Source organism: Nematostella vectensis, chromosome 7 (genome assembly GCF_932526225.1).
Source record: "Nematostella vectensis chromosome 7, jaNemVect1.1, whole genome shotgun sequence".
Taxonomy (NCBI): domain Eukaryota; kingdom Metazoa; phylum Cnidaria; class Anthozoa; order Actiniaria; family Edwardsiidae; genus Nematostella; species Nematostella vectensis.
The window spans coordinates 6,616,727-6,640,622 of NC_064040.1; the positions used below are offsets into that span (position 1 = coordinate 6,616,727).

Here is a 23,896-nt window from a genome sequence, read left to right on the forward strand (position 1 = left end):
CTGAAAATCTATCTCCGAGGGTAACACAATACCAATTAGCAATCGGGCCCCAGGCATAAAGCCATTTATTCCCCTTCGTGTAATAAATATGTTTGTTCATTTTTCGTTGGATAACTAATTTCATCCCCTGATAAACTATGTTATACCGTAAACGCCATTTGGTAGGTGGTATCGTGATGATATCATATGAGATTAAAGGCGTTCGTTTTTTTAGGGAAAATCGGAACTGAATGCAAACAATCAATAAAGATTATATCGGTTAAGTAAGAAGTTTTTTTTGACTGTCTGATGACTCTTAAACGGTTTTAGTCTAAAAAAACTAAAAGACAATGGTGTTATTGGCACTGTTATCTTAAGGCACAAAAAGGATATGTTCCGCAGCGCCCCCCACCCTTTTTTTTGCTGGACGGTAAGATGTTAGAACCCTCGGTTGCTTGAAAAAAACAATCGTCCCGAATGGTTCTGCTGGCAAATTTGTTGAGTCGAACTAGTGCTGGGAAAATTTTGAGGGCACTGGAAAAATTCAAAACTAATGCTGGCTGGACGGCTGGTAAAAATAAGGAATGTTCCCTCCTGGAAAAAAGGAACAGAATTTTTTTTCCCAGCAACTTTTTAAATGGATATTTTCGGCATCAGAACATATTCAAACTACGAATATGTCATTTTAACGTGTTTTGGGAAGGGGGACTCGTTGTATGCCCTTGTATGTCAAATGTACATTTTAACCTTGGGTCATTTCACACACAAAACCGATTTCTAGACCATCTGTGACTAAAAAAATTATCATAAAAAAGATCAACGATACTCGCCAAGAAAGTACAGCTTTCTCATTTTTTACATTGTCTGAGCCCGATTAAACTTTTTATTGCAAAGAATAATTCAAATGAACTTAAATTGGATACCACACTCGCTGCTCGAGGGGTTTATTGCCACACCCCCGAATTATATCTTTTTGGCTTTTTCCCAATAGTTGTCTTTTTGTAGTTCTGTGTCTGTTAAATATTCTTCGCTTTTGATGGCCAGGTTATCGTTTTCTCAAATGACCTCTGTGATATGAAGACTCGTGTTTTCTCAATCATCATTCTTAGGCACCAATCTAATCATCCTATCTGCCATTTAAGCTTAGAGTTAACCATTCCCTGACGACGCATATCTTATTGATAAGTAGGCAAACTAGAAGACGCTTTGCTATTGTAATTGAGCACTGGTTTTCTTAATAAGTGGTAGACGCAGGGGAAATGAAAGCTCCACATTCTCTTTACATCCTGGTGGCAATTACTTTCAGAGCAACACTTTGCCAAGGTAAGAAATCACCTGAATTCCTGAAGTTTTTATAGTTATAAGTTTTTATGATTATATGGTTTTATAATTAGAACGATTATTGCGTTTAAAACTTGAGATGTACCTATCATTACAAACTTATTTGCTCTTATTGTAGGAATTAGACAGAAATGCAACTGATATCTTACTTTTATTTAGAGCCCTTATTTAACCATTCTTTTGATCAAATAACTAAGAACTTTATCATTTGATCAGTTAAATATTAAATATTTTACATTTTAAAGGCAGTATAGCGCTTTTTTAAATTTATGTTCCAGGTTTTAGAAATATATAACCAAGCCCTCTTTAGTTAGAATTTAGAAATAAAATGGGGAAATATATTGAAATTGATTTTTAATAAACTTAAAGTTAGACTAAATTCTCACCTTAGTTGTGACTATATATACAGAATATTAGCCTCATATATATCTTCAGGCCAGTCTCGAATTTGCGGTCTCGAGGTGGCTGCACATTGTACAATAGCAAGTGCTTTTGTTTGTTTGTTTTTTTCTCTCTTTGGTTTGCTAGTGTTTTGTACGTCTCTACACACATTTTGTTTTACTAATAATGGCGAGAGTTTCGTTAATTTGTAATAAACTACGGTTTTGTGTTAATATCTCTTCCCATATTCAGTATGCGTTTATTTCTATAGAATAAGGCCAATGTTTTTATTTTGAGGATATCTGTGAGGATAGCACAGTGATAATTGAACATATATTCCCGACTGAGAACTCGGTTTTTGAATCATTCAAGATCGTGAACTTCAGCTCAAAAAAGGAAAAAAAAGACATTGAAATATTTTTACAGTAAGTAGTCTATAAAGTAATAAAGAACAATGGTTTCTTTCTTTGGGTGGTGGAGTGGAAAGTGGTGCTGTCTTTAACAAAAAAATGCCGATGCAACAATTAAGTTTAGTTGTAGCAAATCATACGTTTTTTTTTTTTTTTTTTTTCATGCACAACCCTGATGGACACCGGTTGGCTAACTATTAACATGAGAAATTCAAAACAAAGGTCTCTAGACGTTTCCCTACCCCGCCTACTACCTGTCAGAGACATGTAAACCGATGTTAAGCTAAAACCCATTTCTGTAAACGAAATAATTCTATGTCTAAGGAGAAAGACGATTCCCTTGTTCTGGTGTATAATTTTTCTTAATCTTAATTTTACTTAGGTTTATTTCCTTGTTGTTGTTTTGTTTTTGAAATATATAAACATAGACACAAGAGACTGAGATTATCGTCATAAGAACAAAATAGAATTTCTACGATTTCCATTAAAAGGGTATTCAGCAGCGTAGACAAATTAGATGCAGAATTCAATATTCCTTAAGTTTTTATAATCGATTTACATTTGCTCCAGACTCATGCAACAAGCCTCTCGGACTCGAAGACGAACGTATAAAAGACGCACAATTCACAGCCCTTACAGCCTATGACGAGAACATTAAAGTCTATGGCCCACAGAGGGCTCGTTTGAACCTTTTAAAGTGGCCTCAAGGTTACCGCGGAAACCCCAAATCACAGGAGAATTCTTGGGTATCGGTGGATTTTGGTCGGGGCGTGGTCATCACCGGGATAGCGACGCAAGGTTATGGGGAGAGGGGTATTCAAGAGTGGGTGTCCATGTTTATGTTGATGTACTCAACACAAGAGGATGACAATGAGAAGACTTTGGCGCCAGCTGATCGCAGCAGTGAATGGGTAAGTACCTATGGATGGGAGGTTGGGGGACTTCAACGCCATCTGATGGCAGCAGTATCTGTAGAGGAGATGGTTGGGTGTTTTGCGCCAGGATATGGCAGCAGTGAATGGGTAAGTACCTATGTATGGGAGGGTGGGGGACTTTGGCGTCAGCTGATGGCAGAAGTGAAAGGGTAGGTACCCATGGAGGGGCACGTTCCTTTGTAGGCTAGGGTGGGGGATTTTGGCGCACGTTAGTTGCAGCAGTGAGTGGGCAAGTACCTATGTAGGATGGGTGGGGTGTTTTGCGCCCGGTGATTGCAGCAGTGAATGTGCAAGTACCAATTGAGGGGAGGCTAGGGGACTTTGTCGCAAGCTAATTTTGGAGAGTTGGGGACTTTAGCGCCAGTCGGTGGCAGCAATTAATGGGCAAGTACCTGTGGAGGGTATGTGGGGACTTTACCACCAGTCGTAGGCAGCAATTAATGGGCAAGTACCTGTGGAGGGTATGTGGGGACTTTAGCACCAGTCGGTGGCAGCAGTTAATGGGCAAGTACCTGTGGAGGGTATGTGGGGACTTTACCACCAGTCAGTGGCAGCAGTTAATGGGCAAGTACCTGTGGAGGGTATGTGGGGACTTTAGCACCATTCGGTGGCAGGAGTTCATGGGCAAGTACCTGTGGAGGGTATTCGGGGACTTTACCACCAGTCAGTGGCAGCAGTTAATGGGCAAGTACCTGTGGAGGGTATGTGGGGACTTTAGCACCAGTTGGTGGCAGCAGTTCATGGGCAAGTACCTGTGGAGGGTATGTGGGGACTTTACCACCAGTCGGTGGCAGCAATGGGCAAGTACCTGTGGAGGGTATGTGGAGACTTTAGCACCAGTCAGTGGCAGCAGTTAATGGGCAAGTACCTTTTGGAGGAGTCAATCGCATGGGAAAATAACTTGGCGTTGTTCTCTAGCTTTTTCAAGGTAATTATGACGCATCGACAGTTGTTCGTCAAAGTATTCTCCGACCAGTTATAGCATCAAGAGTGAAGTTGATCCCAATTGAATGGCACACGAATGTTGGTCTGCGCATGGAACTGTTCGGATGTGATGCAGGTACGTGATACACAAGGTGTATTTTTTTTTCTTTTGCGAAACGAAAAGTAATAAAAAAAAGCTAATAATATTTCAGATTTTGTCCAATTTTTTAAGATTTATTGACCAGGCATTTAATCAACAAAAATGTTTATAATAGACCATTATAAAAGCAGAAATAAAAAGCGAAAAACCTTATAGTTATCTGAAATAATAGATTTTGTTGATAGCATCAATTAGATTTTTTATGCTAACATAGAAATATATTTTTGTTATGTTATTCAGATTACTACATGGACGCATGGCTGCTCTACCGTGACACAAGTTTCCGAATGGCTTACTCCATTCCAAGCAGTAACGAGTACCAAACGATGGCAAACAGTACCGAAAAACTGGTTAGTGAACTTTTCATATTAGAATCAATGTGAATCACACAAAAATAGCTCTGACTTGTATTTCCCAAAATCTCCCCTTTTTGAGACTTTTTGAGGGATAAAAGTTCTTCCTTGCCCCGTTTTATGGTTAAAGTCGAGGATTTCTTGCATTTTTTTATTCCAGCTGAGCAATTATTTCGACGTGAACTACGTTACTGGCTACCTGAAGACTAAATTCATGGAATTCAGGTACGGATCGAGTTATTGAGTTGAGGTATGGCATAATGAATGATACAGTTATACACAACTCGTTACAAATAACGTTGAACTCGGAGAATGCATGTGTCGTAGCTCCCTTTACTTCATCGGTATCTAATCGAATCTAAGCAAAGGCAAACCGAACAACTCGAATTAAAATATAGTCGATTCTCGACATGACGGAAAAGCATGACATGACGCCTCAAATAAGCTCACTTCGCATCCAATAAGGCGGAAAATTTCTTTAAGTACTTAGTGAGTAATAGCACTAAGTACTGTACTGATGCGACTTTTTGTAAAGTGCCATTGAAATTTGAGCTTTTCGTCCCTGAGCTCATACATAGCGCAAGAATGACCAAGAAAAATATATCTTTTAAAACCAAAATCTGGGTATGTGCATTTCGTTATTTGTGTTTTGAAATTCATTCCGGAAAACAAGGAACCGATAGACTTTGTCAGAAATTGTCTCTTATTTCTATATCTTGAATTTCGCTTTAATCAGTTTTTTTCCGTCATGTCTCGATTCTCTAGTTTGCGTCCTTGTCAAACCAAATAAAATCAAACTGCCCCAGAGTTTTGATTGAAAATGCCATGGAAGAAATTACAAAAGGTATAGGTAAGGTATTAATAAGGTATAAGTGCTTTCGCGTTCAGTTCACCGAAAACTTACTACTTGGAGCGAATATATTAATTTATTATTTTTCAAAATTATTTACTATATGTATGCAATCATCCCCTTCTATTTTTCAATAAATTTCCATTTGTTGTGCTTTTAGTCCACAGACGTCTACGTCTGGTCTCACTAATCTCGCCGCAAAAATAAGATTCTACTGCCTCAGAACATCACGTGAGACCCTGATGCGAGAGCTGAATATATTTGTGTCTGCTCCTGACTCGACATTTGAAAACGAGATCACCAAGCTCAGATTTAGTAAGTATGCATTCGCAGAACTTTGATTATTATTATTATTATTATTATTATTATTATTATTATTATTATTATTATTATTATTATTATTATTATTATTATTATTATTATTATTATTATTGTTGTTGTTGTTGTTGTTGTTGTTGTTGTTGTTGTTGTTGTTGTTGTTGTTGTTGTTGTTGTTGTTATTATTATTATTATTGCAGGCAAGCTCGACTGCAAGCCGCCCAAAATAAATATAAAGCCCTCCGTAGACACACCCAAAATTGTGGGTGTTATCAGAAGATCTTTTCCTGTTTTTACTGTAAGCATCCGACAAGACTGTCCGTCCAACGACAATCTTCTCATATATTGGCAAATAGCCACATTGGCTAACTCTAGAAAGGTCTTGTCACCATTGTCGCCTCCGCAGCATTTAAACATCAACAAGTTTTTATTGCTGCCAGAGATGTACCCTATGGTGGACACGTTATATATACGATGTGTAGCGCTACTTCAAGGATTCCAGTGGACCTTCTCCATGGACGACAGATTCATAAAACTGATTGACGCAGATGTTGTGGCAAAGGTACAGGGGCCTTCAATAGCGATACGTGGAATATCTGACATAGAGTTAGACGCATCGCATTCTTATCTTACCACGTCTTCTGAGTGGGCGAAACGTGTGATTCTAACATATTCGTGGTATTGCTTTGGACCTGTGATGGATAAGAGAATAGATCAAGCTGGAAAGGTTAAATGCAGTCCAAAAGGAGAACGCTTAGGAATTGCTACTGAGGCCTTACACATAAATGCGAGTGATCTTGTTGAAGGAAACTACGCGTTTCAGATGATCGTAGAAGCTGATGGGGTAACATCCGTGGCGGTTCAAAACGTAACAGTGTATGGATTTCAGGGACTTTCGATAAGGTAATTCTTGCCTAATATTATGTAGAATGTGCAAGAAACAGCCATTCAATATTAAACAGATGTCAACCTTTAATCTAAAATGATTATTGTGATTCTTTTCTTGTTTATCATTTAAAATACAGCGGTTTATTTGCAAGTAAACTTTAAAATAACAATATGTTATTGGCGATATTTGATTAAAAATATACTTGCTTGAACTAGCAGATGGAAATGCATCCTTTGAATGACTCGCTATTGAGCGGGAGCATAAAATGGCGGCGTGATTGGCCTTTTTTAATGAACTCTTTCTTTAGGTGTCAAAGCAACTGTGGTCGTAAGATCAATTCACAAATCACCGGGATATTGGAAGCGGAGTGTCGTGGTTCTGTCTGCAGCCTTCAACGTCGATACCTATGGTCTGCCGTCTACACGGAATCGGCTTCAGAAAAATGGCGCGAAGTGAACCTGACTAACGATCCTTACAGCTCGCGCATTAGTCTCACAAACTTACCAGAGATCCTTAACACATCAACAAATATTGATAAACCATTTATTATCAAAGTTCGCGCTTTCTTTGGTGATAGCGCTCAAATTACATCTACTGCTGACTTCATCCTCAACTCTGTGCCCGCCACTGATTATACAGGAGAGGCTGGCTGTTTCGTGAATGTGCGGCAAGGATACGCAATGAAGACCAAGTTTCAAATATCCTGCGAACGATGGCAGGACGAGGATATGCCACTATCTTACAAGTTCCAGTACTTGAGTGAGTTTGGTAACATTATACTTCAGTCAGGTTATTTGGCAAATGCATCCGCAGAGCTATTACCGGGAAATGCTACTTTGGATTACATGGTCGATATTGAGTGCGTAGTGGTCGACTCACTTGGAGCAAGCGCTACAGTAAAATTACCTGTTAAGGTAAGAAAACAAAATATTGGGATTGAAAAAACAAAGAACGCCCGGTGCGTTATTAAATTTCGACGGTCCTAGGGGGGTGGTTCAATAGATAGAAAGCGTTTATTTGAAAAGGGCTTTCTTTACAACTGTGAAAATATAACAAACCCAAGTGCAGTGGGATTCTAATACTATGTCGTTTGTTTTTAAGCTGGGAGGGAGGGTATGGGGGCGTTCATTGTAGTGGGGCGGTAATTACAAACTTGTAAGCTTTAGAGGGAGCGTTCATTAGATAGGAGGCGTTCTTTAGAGAGGGGACGTTTATTAGATCATCTACAGTATTACAATATCTCTTGCAGGTACTGCCACCATCTGAATCGGAAGTCAAGTCCTTGCTTAAGAACATCAAAAACACACTATCCGACCTGATCGAGTCAGGTGACCAAGACAAAGCTGCTGACATGTCTTTGTTTTCCCTCTCCGTGATGAAGACACGAAATAACTCAGCAAAAGAGGAGGCGGAGGTAGGTTAGATGTTATCAAGTATTTTTTGTCCCTGTCCATGACAGACACACAAGAACTAGGCAAATCAGTAAGCGGAGGTAGATTGGCTGGTGACAGTCTCTCTTCTCCCTGTCAGTAAGCTGTTTACATGTCCTTATTGTTTTTGTTTGTTTGTTTGTTTTTGTTTCGTTTTCACACGATAAAGACACTTGGTTTTTGTATCCAGTTAATTTCCTTCATAACAACGGCACGTACAGCCATAAATGCTAGACGAACCTGTTTGCGCAAGTCTTATTCAATGTTATCTTAGCTCTATTGAGACCATGCTATATCAGTTAATCTGTGACCAGGAGAAGCCTGGAAGCCATAAGGGCCCCATCCATACATCTAAAACCACTATTATAGTCAAATAACCATATTTATGAAGTCAAAAGCAGCAATCAAACTCAATAACGTTGTTTCCTTTTTTCTTCTCGGTAATAAATATATTCCTGATCCTTTTCAAACTCAAGATCAAGGCAAACATCCTGGATGAGATGGCGGACATTGTGGTACAAACACTTCCCCAAGTGACAAAATTCGCAGTTCTCGGAGCTGAAACAACACACCAAGATTGGCCTATGTCCAATAAAACAAAGGTATATAGTTATCGTTTACTTTAACTTTTATTAACTGTTTCCAAAATGAGGGACTAGCATTGTTTTCTTTACAGAAAAATGCCTTAAATCTGATAACAAAGACAGCAAACACCTTGAAGAACTTGACCTCTGAAGGAAATATGGGAATTGATGCGGACCTTGTAAAAAATGTGGCCGAAATATTTATTGACGGAGTAAGCAATGTGCTGCTTTCAGCAATACCAGATAATGTAAGTAATCTACTTGCTATTATAAGTTATATATTTTTTAATGAATTTTATATCGCAAAATAAGTGAGGGCGAGCCAGAAAAGGAAGTTCGAGATCCGATTTTTCAGTGAAAATATCCAATTCAATAGATGACTTGCACTTGTACTAAATGATCACATTACTTTGATCAAAATTGCCAAATTCAAGCCAAAATAAACACAGAAATGACTGGCCCCTCACGCCAGAGAATGACTAAGAAATCAAATATTTAAATGAAAACAATTTCTTTCTGACAAAGACTTTTTCTGGCTTATTCATTCGCGCTAAATAAGATGCACAGCTTGAGCACGCGCGACATAGGGGCATAGGGGAATAGTTATGTGGAAGCCCTCCAACATTTTTTTTTTCTTGCTACCATTATTGGAATCGTATTTGGTAGCCTATAAATATTTCCCCATTTGTAAATTTGTTTTAAAAGTAAACACCATCTTTCATTTATTACTTGGCAGAGCGGTTCAATTTCATTCTTCCATTGTTCTTTTCTTACAGGAGGTGGATATATCACACAAATGCGCCAACGTTTCCCAGACAATAGCAAGGACGTTCGCAACTCTGAAAGCAGTTGGCATCGGCTCAGTGAGCATCACATCCAAAGCAATAACCATCAATGTTAACAGAGATACACCCTTGGCTTTTGATAGTAAGAGCAATGTCAAGCACTTTATAATAAAATAAATTGTGAGAGCGTTTTGTGCATTGTGTCAAATATTTCGCTCGGTAGATTATCACTGTACTAATGTCAATGCACATGTTTTATCGGGTTACTAACTCTTTTTTCTTCCAGGAGTGAGTACGCGGACGGGCAGAAGTACTTTGATGCTACCTCCATCCGTCACATTGTTTCCGAATACATCAGCAACCCCTCCATCTATTGATCTGCAGGTAAAGGTTTTTCTATAAATGAGTGTGGCCTTGAAGATATCTATTTTTTACTTACTGCACTGAACCAGCTCTGCTTAAACCGGACACAGTCCTTCGCCACTACTTATTGCTCATTAGGGCTGGTAGATCTGCACGCACACAGCAATGTCGTTGGCAAGTTGCTTAAAGTATGTAATTTGGGGGCGTCCCTGTGATCTATTGCCATGGGACGGGCGTCCAATCACTACGTCCCGTCTAGTTCTTTGTTTCGTCAGCAGTGATCCAGTGATATGTAATATACCTTGCTCCTACGACAGTGGTGAAAGTCAACCTAAAGCTTGGCAATTTGTATATATAATTTTTTATTTCCTCTTTTTGCAGGTCATACAGTTTGTTGCGAATCCATTTTTTGGAGACCCAAGCCAAGTATCTGTGAATTCCGAAGTTCTTGACGTCAGTTTGTATGTGGAATCTTTTGGCGAGCTCAAAGTTAAGAACCTGCAACCACCAATTAACCTCTTCATTCCGCTAAAAAGAAAACATCAAAATGAAAGTAAAATGCAGAGTCCTTCACACTTCGTAAAGCCAACATTGAATGCCTCAAATACAATGAACATGACATTTCATCGGATTTTTATAACTTCAGAGTATGTCAATCTGACAGTAACATTGAAGCCAGAGGCTGGAAGCTACGTAGATGTGTTTGTAAAACCAGCCGTTCGACCGTCATATGACCAGTATGTCTTCAAGAAAAAAATCCCAGATCTGAACGCCTGCTTTGACTCAAAGCTTTCACCGTGGAATGCAGTCGATGGTTGTAAAAGGGATCCGTTCTCTTTTGATATAAACAGTAAAATTACAGGAGCCAAGGGTCTCCACTTCATTGGAGTTCGGTTCCAACCTTTGAAGGGAAAAGAAAGCTCTGACACTGAGTTAAATGGAATGCCGAACCTAGATGAGAGTTCTCATAACGCTAGGATCGTAAGGAGGAACAATCAGATTGAATTTTCATGCAAGAGTTCTAATGGTCGTCAAAAGCGCGCGTGTGTCGGTGTAAAAGATCCACCCCCCACACCTCCACGGCCTACGCAAGTATTTTATCCAGTCTACGACAGCACGACAGACGTTAACTACACTTTGCAAATATCTATGGCATCGTGTGTTTACTGGGATCATGCACGGGGGACCTGGAGCAGTGACGGGTGTACGGTTAGTATGAGGGTCAAAGTGTAGCAGGGACCAGATTTTCGTTAGTCTGATATTGATAGGTCATGTAATATTCTTTTATTTTTTAGTTCTTTTAAAAAATTACCAAACATAAGTTATATAAAGAAGTACTGGAAATGATTATGTTATGATATAATGGCATTGGAACCGAACATATAAAAAAAATACATTTCGTCGTTTGATTGAATTGTCTCAGGGATATCAGCCTTAGCGCATGGCAATGCCTGTGGAAATAGGATCGAGTGTTCCTAGGGCCTTGATCGCAAGGTTAATGATGACAGGATTTCCTAGATATGTTTTCAAATCAACTGATTCAGTGTTTAGCGGTCCAAATAGAAGTCCAACGTGTTAACGGAATCCAGTGGGTAATATTGATTGCTTGGTAAGTTCAAGGAAAGTAATAATTTGTGTTTTTTAACAGATTGGAAAACAGTCCAACACCTCCCATGTTCACTGTCTCTGCAACCATCTTACGCCTTTTGGCGGCGACTTTCTGATTGCACCAAACCCTATCGATTTTGACAAGGTTCTAATGGAGTTCTCTCGTCTCGGAGAGACTGGTAACGTGTTAGTTCTCGTGATGGTTTGCGTGCTGTGGGCTGTTTATTTACTTGGACTGATGGTGGCAAGGAGGGCAGATGTCAACGATATTAGCAAAGTAAGAACTATATACAACTCATAAACCTCGATAAATCCATACACCTCTAAATATCCGAGCACTTGTTGCAAGTATCAAATAACCCTGTTTTATAAATATCATGTAATGACTAACCAGGAATCCCAAGATGTTGAAATTCCTAGGCTAAAACTAAGTTTACCTGACCCCGAGTTTATTAGAGTAACAAAAAAGCAAATGATTCGATGTTCCACAGGAATTATGCAGCACTCTTATAAATTCTGAAGACTCTTCGTCGGCGGCTTACTACAAAATCACTATATTCACTGGAGTGTGGAAGGGCTGTGGGACGACCTCAAGTGTAGGAATGACACTTTACGGGGACAGAGACAACAGCAGGCCTTTTTATTTCAACAACAGCACAAAAGGACCCTCCTTTTTTAGCCGTGGAAGTGTAACTTCATTTATCGTCAAGTGCAGGACACTTGGAAATATTTTTAGGGTAGAGCTGTGGCATGACAATTCTGGGCCAAATCCATCCTGGTTTATCGACCGAATAGAAATCGCTGAAGAACATTCCGGCAAATACTGGTATTTTTTAGCACGGAGATGGCTAGCTGTACATAAGGAGGGTATTCATGTGACACTGCCCATTTCCGATATCAGCGATCTGCGCAAGTTCAAAAACATATTTTATTCGCGAGCGTCGAAACAATTCTGCGATGCGCATTTATGGCTATCAATATTTACTAGAACGACACAAAGTCCATTCACGAGATGTCAGCGGCTTGCGTGTTGCTTTCTTATAGTTTTTGGATCGATGGTTGTCAACGCCATGTTTTACCAGTTCGGGAAGCAAACGGATGATGACTTTCATGTCGGCCCTGTCCGCGTAAGTCTCAGTGGAATAAAGATCGGTGTTCAAAGTGCTCTGATGCTTCTTCCCGTAACGACCTTAGTGGTTCTTATTTTTAAAAATATTAAACAACAGAGAATAACCCTTTCTCTTGGCGACCCAGAGGCCCTAGAGAAAATAACTGTCGGGTGCCTCCCAGCAGGGGCTACCTGGATCGCGTGGCTCATCTGCTTATCTGGTTCTGCTGCATCCTCAGTGTTTACGGTGTTTTACAGTCTCGTATGGGGGGCTGAAATCTCCAACCAGTGGCTAATCTCAACAATGGTGTCATTCGTCGAGGATATCTTCTTCATTCAGCCAGTAAAACTAATTATCTTGTCATGCCTTCTTGCTTGGATCATCAAGCCAGATTTAGGCAAAGAAAAGGACAGTTTTACTAGTCACTGCGTGCTGTTGCGACACGAAGAAGTTTCATTACCCGCAGCAAGGAAACTTAAGAAATGCCGGGAACGAAAAGTCAAGCGTCGGTGGCTAACGGCTACTACTATTGAAATTGCTGCATTCTTATTTTTCGTTTACCTTGTGTTTGTCGTCTGTTATGGTCGTCGCGACAGCAGAATGTTCACAATGACAGAAAGTGTTAAGGGACACTTTCCGGAATTTCAAGAGGTGAGACTCGATTTTATGATAGTGGATACGTTCGCGTAGTAAGGTCCTTATATACAAAGCTGTAAAAAGTATTGCGTAATCGCCATGAAATTCCTAGATTGAATCTATTAAAGCTATATAGGTACTTTGCAACCACGTATTCTCACATTACATCCTGATGTGATATTGTAGTTACACTTCGAGGGAAGTAAACTTCGTCATACGAGTTAATATTCTTATCTCATAAGAAAAAACATGTTTTCTAAGTAACCAGCATAGTTTCCTTACCAGGTTGAGGGTCCGTCGTCGTTTTGGAAATGGACCAGTGACGTGCTGCTACCAGCTCTTTATGATAAGAAACAGAATGCTGCCCTTGATGAGGGGTTTATAGGCAATGGTAAACTCTTCTTGGTTGGAATGCCTAGGATAAGGCAGCTGAGAGTCGTCTCTAGTAAGCTAATGCATTATGTCTTTGATAGATAAAATAATGTAAGTAAGTAAGTAAGTTCAGGCTGATTCTGACATAAATGCTGAGAGCCGTCCCTGGTAAAGCATCTTACTTCAGGCCCGTACCCAGGATTTTTCTTTGGGGGAGGGGGGGGGGAGTGCGAAGACCGAAAAAGTGGACCTAATTTTTCCGGGGGGGGGGGGGGGATGGGGAGGGAACTCTCTGAGAACAAAAAGGGATTTTTGATGCCTTTGCAGCATGCATTTGCAGTATCTCCACGGTACGTTTATTGTCGGATTTGGCTACATACCAGAGTGATCTAGTTTTGATTTCTAGTTTTGTCTACAAATAGCACGTCTATTGAGAATCAAAAGTGGACTTTCGGCCGTTGTGGGGGAGGGGGGGGGGTGCACCCCCCCCCCCCCCCCTGAGTACGGGCCTGTACTTGAAACCCTTTACAAGATGGAAGAGAGCAATTGCAAGTAAAGTATAAAGTATTAAATACCGTTTCCTTTATTTTCAGATCTTGATTGCTTTTCTGGCACAGATCCACTTCTTAGCCGCACCCTACCTAGATGCCTTCCTGACTACAGCATCTCTTCTGAAGACAGGTCTCCATACAGCTTACCTGGGTGGATACCAATCCTAAACAACAGCAGTAACCATACCAAGCAAGAGATAAGTCATATGTGTCCTATACCCTGGCGGTATCAGACAGGTGACAAGCTCCAGTCAATGGAATTATTCACATCCGAGATTTCGTACAGTGGTGGAGGCTTTGTTGCTGACCTTGGCTACGATTCGAAGACCGCCTCTCGTATTATTAAAACATTAAAAGAGCTCAACTGGATCGACCGTAAGACTGCTGGAATATTAGTAGAATTTGCATTGTTCGACCCTTCAAGCTCGCTGTTTAGCGCCCAAAAATTTATTCTTCAGAGATTTCCTTCTTCGGGGTCTGTAGGAGTACGCCGGCTTGACACCATCTCTGTGTATCATCCAACGAATGATGCGTTTTTTGTCTTCACACAAGTTTGTCAACTTCTGTTAATTATGCTCATATTGCTCTACATTGCTGCGGAGTTCATATCCTTATACAGACAAGGCCTAGGGTATTTTCGTCGATTCTGGAGCTGGGTCGATCTTCTTCAAGTTCTTGGAGTCCTCGCCGCCTTGGTAATGTTCTACGCTAAGGAATGGTACGTTGGGAACTTTGTGCGGAGAATAAGGCACAACCCTTACGAGACTTCAAGTATGGATTACATTGTCTTCTGGAATGAAATAGAGAACACTCTTCTTTCCATAGTCATATATCTCATGACACTCAAGATGCTTCGGATTATACGGTTCAATCTGCACATATATCTGCTGACCAACACTCTTGAGCACGCTGTACGGTTTGTGTTCTCGTTCTTCGTGATGTTCGTGGTAATCGTTATAGGATGTAGCCTGATGGCATCGTTAGCGTTTGGTGAAGATCAACAGGACTTCTCGTCCCTACCTCGCTCAATTGCTACTTGCCTGACACTGATTGTCGCACCAAACGACAGCAAAGAGTCGGACCGCGTAATAGCCCCATTGTTTTTAATTGTTTATTCTGTCAGTGTGTATGTTCTCTTGATAAATCTTCTGATGGCAATACTTAATGAGAGCTTTTCTCGTGCGAAGAGTTTACTCAACCCGAAAGAAATTCCAGAAGTTTCTTACGCTCAACATTACGCAAAAAAACTCAAAGCAAATATAGGCAATCTTTTTAACAGTAAACAAACCAATAAGAAAATGTCACTCGGCCTCAAATCTTTAAATGGAATGAAAACATCAAGTGACCGTCGCGAGGAAGAGCCGTTGTTGATGGAGTCCGAAAGGCATCAGATCACTGCAAAGCTGCGCAAATATCAAGATGACTCGCGAAAACTTGATCCCGCTATCGGAAACCTATTGGAGCAATTCATGGACTTCGATTCAACTGCCTTGCACTCTTCCATTGAGCGGATTATGGACTTGGAAGAATGTGATTATGCAAACTTAGAGGAAATAGGGAACAGCCTTCAAGTTATTAGCGATATTCTAAAGTTTTCTATTTCACGCGATGATTTAGCCAGCCAGTAGACTACCGCCCTTGAGGTGGCTAGCTAGAACAAGCTCATGTTGCCGTTTTAAAATAAAGACAAATGAAATGAGTATTGCTGCCCTAGAAATCCTGAGACAGATTTGGTTATTATAATTACGAAAGGGTATTTTTTCTTTTATTTCAAATTGCGACATGTATTACAAATTGCGACGATAATTACAAATTGCGACTCTACACACGGTCACTCTGTTGCATCCTTCCCAGGATAACTTCTGTAGTGTGGATCTACGTATAGAAACTATGATGTACGCTGTCAATGCAAATTAAATTCTCAGCATATCATTTGATCAGCGATGACCGAACATCTGCAAAAAGTTAAAATTGACTCGATTTCTCGCTTAATTTTGAGTGGATTGCTGGAAAAACTTGATTCAGCGGTAGCTGCATCTCATCCTGTGCTGTATTGAAGTTGACAGCCTTGTCTTATTAACATACTTAGTATCGACACAAAGAAAAAAGACAAACGTACATCGTTCTTTACTTGTAAGAGCTTCTAGGGAAAAAAACACAAATGGATACCAAATTTATTTCATTAGAGAATAAAGATATAACCCATAGATACATATTGATCTGAATTCGTATGCCCTTAGAAATCTATCACAACGCGGATGATGGAAAGGTACGCGTTTACACCTTTTTCAAAGCACTACAATGATGCAAAACGGCGAAGTTAAACGCCAATGTCACCTATAAAAACCGACAGATAAATAAACTCCAATAAACGATAAATAAACTCCAACGATGCGAGAAAATACATTGGTGATCCAATTTGTCAATCCCACGACTTATACATATTTGTCTGTATTTTGGTAGAAATATTTTGAGATTAATGATTCCTTTCGGTCGTATACCTTTCATTTGACAATTTTAATTTTAATTTTACTCCTTAAATGGAGTAAAAAGGAGCAAGCCGGAAAAATATCATACAAATTCCTTGATTCGTTTAGTCATCTACCTGACATATTGAGATTATCATAGAGAACTGATCCTTAGCGTGGCTCATTGGAAACTTCTAATCCATGCGCAGACTAAGAGGCGCAGCTTTACATCACTCACGTCGCCAATTGAGCATCCGCAGATTCGCCATTACACAATCAGGGCCGAATTAGGGGATTGGGCACTGGGGGCATGTATCCCCCCCTAATATTTTAAAAAAAATTATAAGGGAGTGACCAGTCGGGGCCCGGCTGCACCCCCAATATTTTCTTAATGTTTCTGTATTGTGCCCCCCCCCCCCCCCCCCCCCCAATCTTACGTGGCCTGTTGTTTTATCCTTTTTATGATGAAAGCGAGAAGCGATGCCACAATTACCACTTTGATAGGCTGGATGAAGATGACGTCTTGTAAAAACGACACCAAGATCGACGTGAGCCATTGATTGGACACCTGTATTGTGCTCCCCCCACCCCCCCCAATCTTACGTGGCCTGCTACGGCTCTGCACACAGCTATTTTGATCAATAGTGTTTATGCGATATGGTCATAATTCCTCACACGTGATAAACGTCAACTGGTCCATATCCTGAAATACTTTCAACACCGGAGTCAGCCTCAGACAAACCATCCAAGCCTTCCGAGCTGAATGAGTACAGACTATTTCAAATGTCTTGCATACTTCTCGATATATCAGCAATGCTTTCACTTTCATAGAAGTATTCTCTCTCGAGCCATTTAGTAAGGTTTGTATTCGTACTGTCAGAGCTATCTCCAAGACTCTGCTCTGAATCAAACGTGGCCAGTTGTGGCCCATTAAATACTGCTGCATCATTTGCAAGAATTTGGTGGTCATCGTGTTGGCAAGTAACCATCTTTGTGGTTCTAGCTGCCCTGCCGCACTTGCATTTGGTTGCCCTATTTGTGGAATGCAACAGATTGTTTATCTCTTCACTTTTCTTCCCCTTGATTGAATATCCAAGTAAGCTTATCATTTCGCGTAGTTTTGTACTCGCAGTTTCTTTCATATACTGTTTGATGAATTCCCCGAGCTCAGCATCGTCGGATTTCTTGGGATACTCTAACCGCACCGTTTTGTACGCAGTGTTCAGAATTGCGAGGAATAGATTGACCAAAATCATTCGCGTAGAAAACAAAAAGCAAAGAGAAAATATAGGTCCAAGCAGTGGCTGTGTTGAATGAATTTCTTTGAACTTAACTTTCCCACCAATAGCAAGTTGTAGAAGAGTTCCCAAAGCAGTGAAGGATGACGAAAACTCAAACAATGATTGTCCAAAGCAGTTAAACCCCATTGCGCAGAATGTCATCAGCACGGTAGCAAATACTACATAATGCGAGACAGTAATTTTGCCGACGTCCTTAGGGTTCGTGACATATGGCAAACATGTTTATTAAACCGAATACTCCTCAGACATTTTACTGTGCTGAGAAAAGTGACGAGAAAAGGAAAGTGACGTTCAAAAGGGACTTATAAGAGCGTATTACCATTATTTATCCCCTTTCAATGTTCCATACAATCATATACATGTTGCAGGTACAGAATACGTGCAAAATACAGTATATGTATTCAGCTTAAAAGCTCAGGACGCTTACCTGAATTTAACAAATTCTGTCTTAAAATAACCATGGAAGTATTTCTCGTCTAAATAGGTGTTCAACTAAAGGAGAGAAAGAAATGGTGAAATAAGAAAATAAAACGACCATATACAGTTAAAACCAAACTAAAACGCTTAAATTTTTATGGTAAAATTTATTTCCAGAGAATTCCCTATTTTATGTAATTGTAGCTATAATTATTTATTATTTTAGATAAAGGAAATATGGGTTATTAAACAAACCATTTCCTCGGTGCTATTTGCGATTGTTTGGTATTGTGCAGTGCTTTGAGTCGAGTAAGCTCTGCGAAAAATTGTGTCTTTGTAGAGAAGCCAGGCGTCCATATAACGGTCTATCAATTAACAAATCAAGATAATAATGAATAGTAAGTATCGCAATTGTTCGAATAAGCGCTTCCCCTTTATGCACTTAACACTATTAAGCGCCTCAACTAAGAGAAAAATATGGATAAGTGCTTCATCGAACCGAGGAAATAGGGTGCACATTATATAAAAAGCAAAAGATCGCCTGTGAGCATTCCAAGAGCTATTTAATCGCTTCAATATTAATCGCAAGTTAAGCCGATGACTTGCAGCAAATGGAAACAATATTTTTAATGTGTCTAACATTTTCCCTGGAAATTAGTATGGTAATCGTACAGGCTTCGATTCATCTGCTTCACACTCGGATAGTTCCATGCCAGACCAAAGTTTTTGTGCCATTCTAATGGAATCAGCTTAACTCTTGAAGCTATAACTGGTCGGAGAACACTTTGATGACCAACTGTCGATGAGTTCTTGTTGCCTTGAAAATGCTGAAGAACAAAATATTTGTTCTAGTTTATTTATCAATAGTCAGAAGGACATGGGGAACTCAGTTCCTAGATGACAAGATTGCTTAAAAAATTCCTTACCCGTTGATGCTAAACACCCATTCGCCTGAATTGGTACATACTCACAAACCTTTACCATCAGCTGGCGATCTTTCCATTTCCCTCCATAGATACTTACCCATTTACTGTTACCACTAGCTGGATCCACCTCCCCCCCCCCCAACCTCTCCTCCTTAATGACTTGCCCATTTCATTGCTGCCGACAACTGGCGCCTTGTTCAACTCCTTCCCCTACATGGCCAATTGCCCATTTCATTGCTGCCGACAACTGGCGCCTTGTTCAACTCCTTCCCCTACATGGCCAATTGCCCATTTCATTGCTGCCGACAACTGGCGCCTTGTTGCCTTCCTTCCCCATACATGGCCAATTGCCCATTTCATTGCTGCCGACAACTGGCGCCTTGTTCCCCTCCTTCCCCTACATGGCCAATTGCCCATTTCATTGCTGCCGACAACTGGCGCATTGTTCAACTCCTTCCCCTACATGGGTAATTGCCCATTTCACTGCTGCCGACAACTGGCGCCTTGTTCCCCTCCTTCCGCTACATGGGTAATTGCATGGGTAGATGCTGCCGACAACTGGCGCCTTGTTGCCTTCCTTCCCCATACATGGCCAATGCCCATTTCATTGCTGCCGACAACTGGCGCCTTGTTCCCCTCCTTCCGCTACATGGGTAATTGCATGGGTAGATGCTGCCGACAACTGGCGCCTTGTTCCCTTCCTTCCCCTACATGGGCAATTGCCCATTTCACTGCTGCCATCTCCCCTCCATAAGTTCTTGCTCATTTCACTGCTGCCACAAGCTTGATGGGGCCAAAGTACCCCACCCTCCCCTTCACAGGTACTTACCCATTCACTACTGCGATCAGCTGGCGCCAAAGTCTTCTCATTGTCATCTTCTTGTGTGGAGTACATCATCATAAACTTGGTCACCCACTCTTGAATGCCCCTCTCCCAATAACCTTGCGTCGCTATCCCGGTGATGACCACATCCCGACCAAAATTTTCCGATACCCAAGAATCCCCTGCGATTCGGTGTTTCGGCGGTAAGATAATCCCAATGAGAGCTTTGAACTGTTCCTCGAAGAGCTGTATATTTCATCATCCTTGTTTTGATAAGCTTCGATGACTTTGAATCATTTGTTCGTCCCAAAACATGAGCAATAAGCTTGTTACAGGAGTCTGTATCAAAATTCACGAAGGTATGTGAAGAGAAAGAAGATACGATATATCATTATGAAACAACACCGACAAAGCATTCATCAGCGATATTTGGTCCTCTTCTATCCCGGTTTGACTCACATATGAAACATTTCTAGTTAAAGTAGCACGCGATGTCCAGTCAACAAGTTGAGCTGTCGCTATTACCTTTCGTTGAGGACAGAGAAATTTAGTTGTGCCGCTTTTGAATCCACGTTCGTCGAAATTGAATTGCAAACCTGGTTTGCAAAAATTCAAATTCGTCCTTACCCTTGGGAAATGATGTCTTAATACAATGTGCATTAAATGATGGACAACTAGCTTATTTCTACTGTACACAAAAACTTTGAATTCTTTAGTCAACTACGTACAACTGGCGCCCGGAAATGGTCATTATACTTCATAACCACGAGAAGCCTCAAAATATCTGAAAAAACTACGGTAAAATTAATATTGTGTAGTTCCAGAAAATATCCAGGAGGTATGACCCCCCCCCCCCCCACTCTTCTGGAATTTCAAACCCCCTGGAAAAAAATAAATACAGTAACTGTTAAGAGAAAAAGGGCATTTCACCTCCCCCCCGGAATTTCCAGTTCCCTCAAGGGGGGTGGATATTTTCTGGAACTACACATTCGATTTTCAGGTTCAAAAGTCATGTCTGAAATACCAAAATCTGTCAAAGAAATGAAAAAAAAATCCATAAGAAGAAATAAAATAAGTTCACTTCATCTCAACATAGTAGAACCCTTCACCCTCTCACCTCACGCTATGCTTTGCTTTGTTCGGTCTTGTTCAGTTAGTTGTTTGTTAACTTGTTAAATGTGTGATCTGTGTGTATCTGTGTGCTTGTGTATGATTGCGTCCAGTTATCCTTTACCTGACATTTCAATACATACTACCAGAACTCGAAAACAACAACAACAGAAAAAACCGAAAGCAAGATCCCACCCTAGCGCTCAGCTACTGAAGGCGCCAAATCTAAGTTGTTCATTGGTATGCATCTGGGAGCTACATGCAGGATATCCCACAAAACAAACAAAAAATAATACACAAAAACAAACAAGTACATAGATAAAAAAAAGATAAGGAAAAAAGAAAAATTTGCCGGTATGGCCAACCAAAACATAGAGATAACATAACCGAAACAACACAAAAGAAAACACCACGATCAATTAGCACCGTATGCCAAAACAAAGACTGCGGTTGGATTAAAATATTGGAATAGCAATTTATTCTAAAATCTAAAAAAGGAAACAAGCTTAGTGCTCTCTACCAGCTTGCATCAATTGTAAAATTGAATTATGTATATCTACATTATCTTCAGGGATCTGCGCCAATTAGTAATAAATACTCGCCCCCTGCCCAGTTATCTTTTGAGCACGAGAAGAGTAACAAAATGAAAAGAGGATGCGGAGCTTTCATTATCTTGCAATGTACCACCCAGTGCGCAATGTCATTTTCGAAAGCATCGAGGCGTACTTTAAAGATTACCCCTTTATCAATAAAATATGAGTCTTAAGGTATGGGATTCTTTTTCCAATGTTATTATAAATAAATTCAAACACTACGGCGTAATGGCTTTTGCTATTCACGGAATCAAACGACTTTAAAAGTTAAAGCACCATGAGACCTTTGAAACAGTGATTTAACATCTATAGCGCAATATCTTAGCTAAGATGATGTTCACTTTACTCCTAAAAGGGGGGGAACTAAAAACGATTCAATTCAAAATTATTTGCGTTTCACTGCAAATTTAGGGTCATTGCCTTTTCAAATCTTTTTTCTTTTATACTTCTGACAAAATACCTGGTCGTAAAGGGGTAGCAAAGGCGTACTAGTCTCATTTAAGCGGCCATTATAGGTAAATGCAGGATTTCTATATGAGTGTAGTTCCTAGTTCTCTTTTTTTTGTCTAAAATGTATTTGCTTTTGTCGTCGATGTAGTATTGGGCTACCTGTAGTGGCAGAGGGACTAGGGGATATAGATTACCATACTGCTACACCTGCCAGCATCCGACAAGAGACTAGAGGAAATACGGTCAGAGCTGAAGAGAGACGACGCATTGAAAGTCGTGATGCATTACGTACAGAATGGGTGGCCAGAAACCAAACAGAAGCTCTATGGGCCCGTGAAGAAATACTGGGGTGAAAGAGGAAGCTTATCCACCCACGAAGGCCTATTGATGAGGGGACGAAGACTTGTAATTCCGTCGAGTCTCAGGCCAGATATCTTACGGTACCTACATGATGGTCACCAAGGCATATTCAAGACACGGGACAATGCAGCATCGTCCGTTTGGTGGCCCGGAATCTCCAAACAAATTGAAGAGATGGTTTGCAATTGTGCCACCTGCGAAAAATATCGGAAAGAACGTATAGAACCGATGAAGGGAACGGATTTCCCAGAGCGACCGTGGTCCAAACTCGGAGCAGACTTCTTCCAACATGAAGGCCGACACTACCTGCACATAATCGACTACTATTCGCGCGATATCGAAATATACTTGGTGAGCAAGAATGTAACAGCCTGTGATACAATAAACAAGATGAAGAATGCCTTTAGTCGACATGGAATCCCAGATATCTTAGTTACCGACAACGGACCACAGTTCGCTTCTGCAGAGTTCAACAAGTTTGCGGCAACAAGGGGATTCGATCACATAACTTTATCACCTCGGTACGCCCAGTCAAATGGCGAATCGGAACGAGCTGTCGAGACAATAAAGAACTTTCTGAAGAAGTGCGATGACGAGTACCTCGCTCTTCTAAGCTACAGAAACACACCGCTTCACAACGGATATTCTCCCTCACAGCTAAGTATGGCTCGCAAACTAAAAACTAGAGTACCATGCCATACTGACGAGTCGAAACCTCAACTCCCAGACAATGATGTAGTGAGAAAGAGAGAAAGAGAGTACAGAAGACAAATGCGGGAAGACTATGACCGCAGACACAGAGTTGCAGAGGGGGAGGAGTTAGCAAAAGGTGATCGAGTATGGATACCAGACCTAAAGACGGAGGGGACAATAATTAGGCCACACGAAACCCTACGATCGGTTGTAATACAAACACCAAAGGGATTGCGGAGACAAAACCGTCGACAGGAAAGAAGAGCCTTAGGAAGCCCTCAGCCAACATACGCTGCTACACAGTACAGGGCCCCTATACTCCCCGAGAGATACACGACTCCGGAAGCAATACAAAGCCAGTCAAGCCCTCTCCCGGTACAACAACCATCAGTCTCCGACAAAGAGACCTTCAATGAAATGTCTGGACCCACACAAGGAGATGGGAATCGAGTACCACAGCCGTTTCCTACGCCATAGCAGCCAAACCTGAGGCGATCAGAGAGAGTGCGCCGCAGACCTTGCAGATACATTGAAGAATACTGACTGACAATGACTGCTGTTAGTTACCGTTAGAACAATGTTAGAATATTTACTTGTATAGGTCAATTTAGAAGTAGAACATAAGTACACGTTTGTATGTTAGGTTACTGTTAAAAGGGGAGATGTAGTATGGGGCTACCTGTAATAGCAGAGGGACTAGGGGGACTGGGGCGAAGTAAGATGGCGGCCTCCTAGAGCGATCGAACTACGATTGTATGGTAGCACCTTAGAGTATCT

The 23,896-nt window shown here is 40.7% G+C and overlaps 2 protein-coding genes and 1 long non-coding RNA gene across 4 annotated transcripts; 2 read left to right on the plus strand and 1 right to left on the minus strand.

Moving 5' to 3' along the window:
* Positions 1-1,015: 1,015 nt before the first annotated feature.
* Positions 1,016-16,191, plus strand: LOC5520843. 2 transcript variants are annotated; one of them, XM_048730245.1, is made up of 18 exons: positions 1,016-1,302; positions 2,682-3,022; positions 3,965-4,106; positions 4,371-4,480; positions 4,644-4,708; positions 5,494-5,648; positions 5,852-6,554; positions 6,848-7,454; positions 7,790-7,954; positions 8,447-8,572; positions 8,647-8,802; positions 9,331-9,481; positions 9,626-9,723; positions 10,084-10,911; positions 11,351-11,587; positions 11,802-13,070; positions 13,341-13,500; positions 14,021-16,191. In XM_048730245.1, exons 1-18 carry the CDS (start codon positions 1,239-1,241, stop codon positions 15,604-15,606), a joined length of 6,963 nt encoding a protein of 2,320 aa, XP_048586202.1. In that variant the 5' UTR covers positions 1,016-1,238; the 3' UTR covers positions 15,607-16,191. The 2 variants fall into 2 exon arrangements, with proteins under 2 accessions (XP_048586202.1, XP_001640553.3); XM_001640503.3 differs by having other exon boundaries at positions 13,341-13,538; positions 14,021-14,238.
* Positions 16,192-18,384: 2,193 nt separating this feature from the next.
* Positions 18,385-19,270, minus strand: LOC125568303. The gene is made up of 2 exons (XR_007312227.1): positions 19,188-19,270; positions 18,385-18,991 (listed from the first exon to the last, which is right to left on the minus strand). It is a non-coding gene; the product is annotated as an uncharacterized LOC125568303 (long non-coding RNA).
* A 3,075-nt stretch (positions 19,271-22,345) lies between these two features.
* On the plus strand, positions 22,346-23,596 carry LOC125568292 (uncharacterized protein K02A2.6-like). The gene has a single exon (XM_048730210.1). It carries the CDS (start codon positions 22,346-22,348, stop codon positions 23,594-23,596), a length of 1,251 nt encoding a protein of 416 aa, XP_048586167.1.
* Positions 23,597-23,896: the final 300 nt, after the last annotated feature.

What these genes read in the sequence shown, in the direction of transcription:
- LOC5520843 (XM_048730245.1), top strand. Translation starts at nt 1,239, where the DNA reads ATGAAAGCTCCACATTCTCTTTACATCCTGGTGGCAATTACTTTCAGA. An exon ending in TTTCAGCAATACCAGATAAT is followed by an intron (nt 8,803 to 9,330) that starts GTAAGTAATCTA and finishes CTTTTCTTACAG; the next exon opens with GAGGTGGATATATCACACAA. An exon ending in GCAGCTGAGAGTCGTCTCTA is followed by an intron (nt 13,501 to 14,020) that starts GTAAGCTAATGC and finishes CTTTATTTTCAG; the next exon opens with ATCTTGATTGCTTTTCTGGC.
- LOC125568292 (XM_048730210.1), top strand. Translation starts at nt 22,346, where the DNA reads ATGCATTACGTACAGAATGGGTGGCCAGAAACCAAACAGAAGCTCTAT.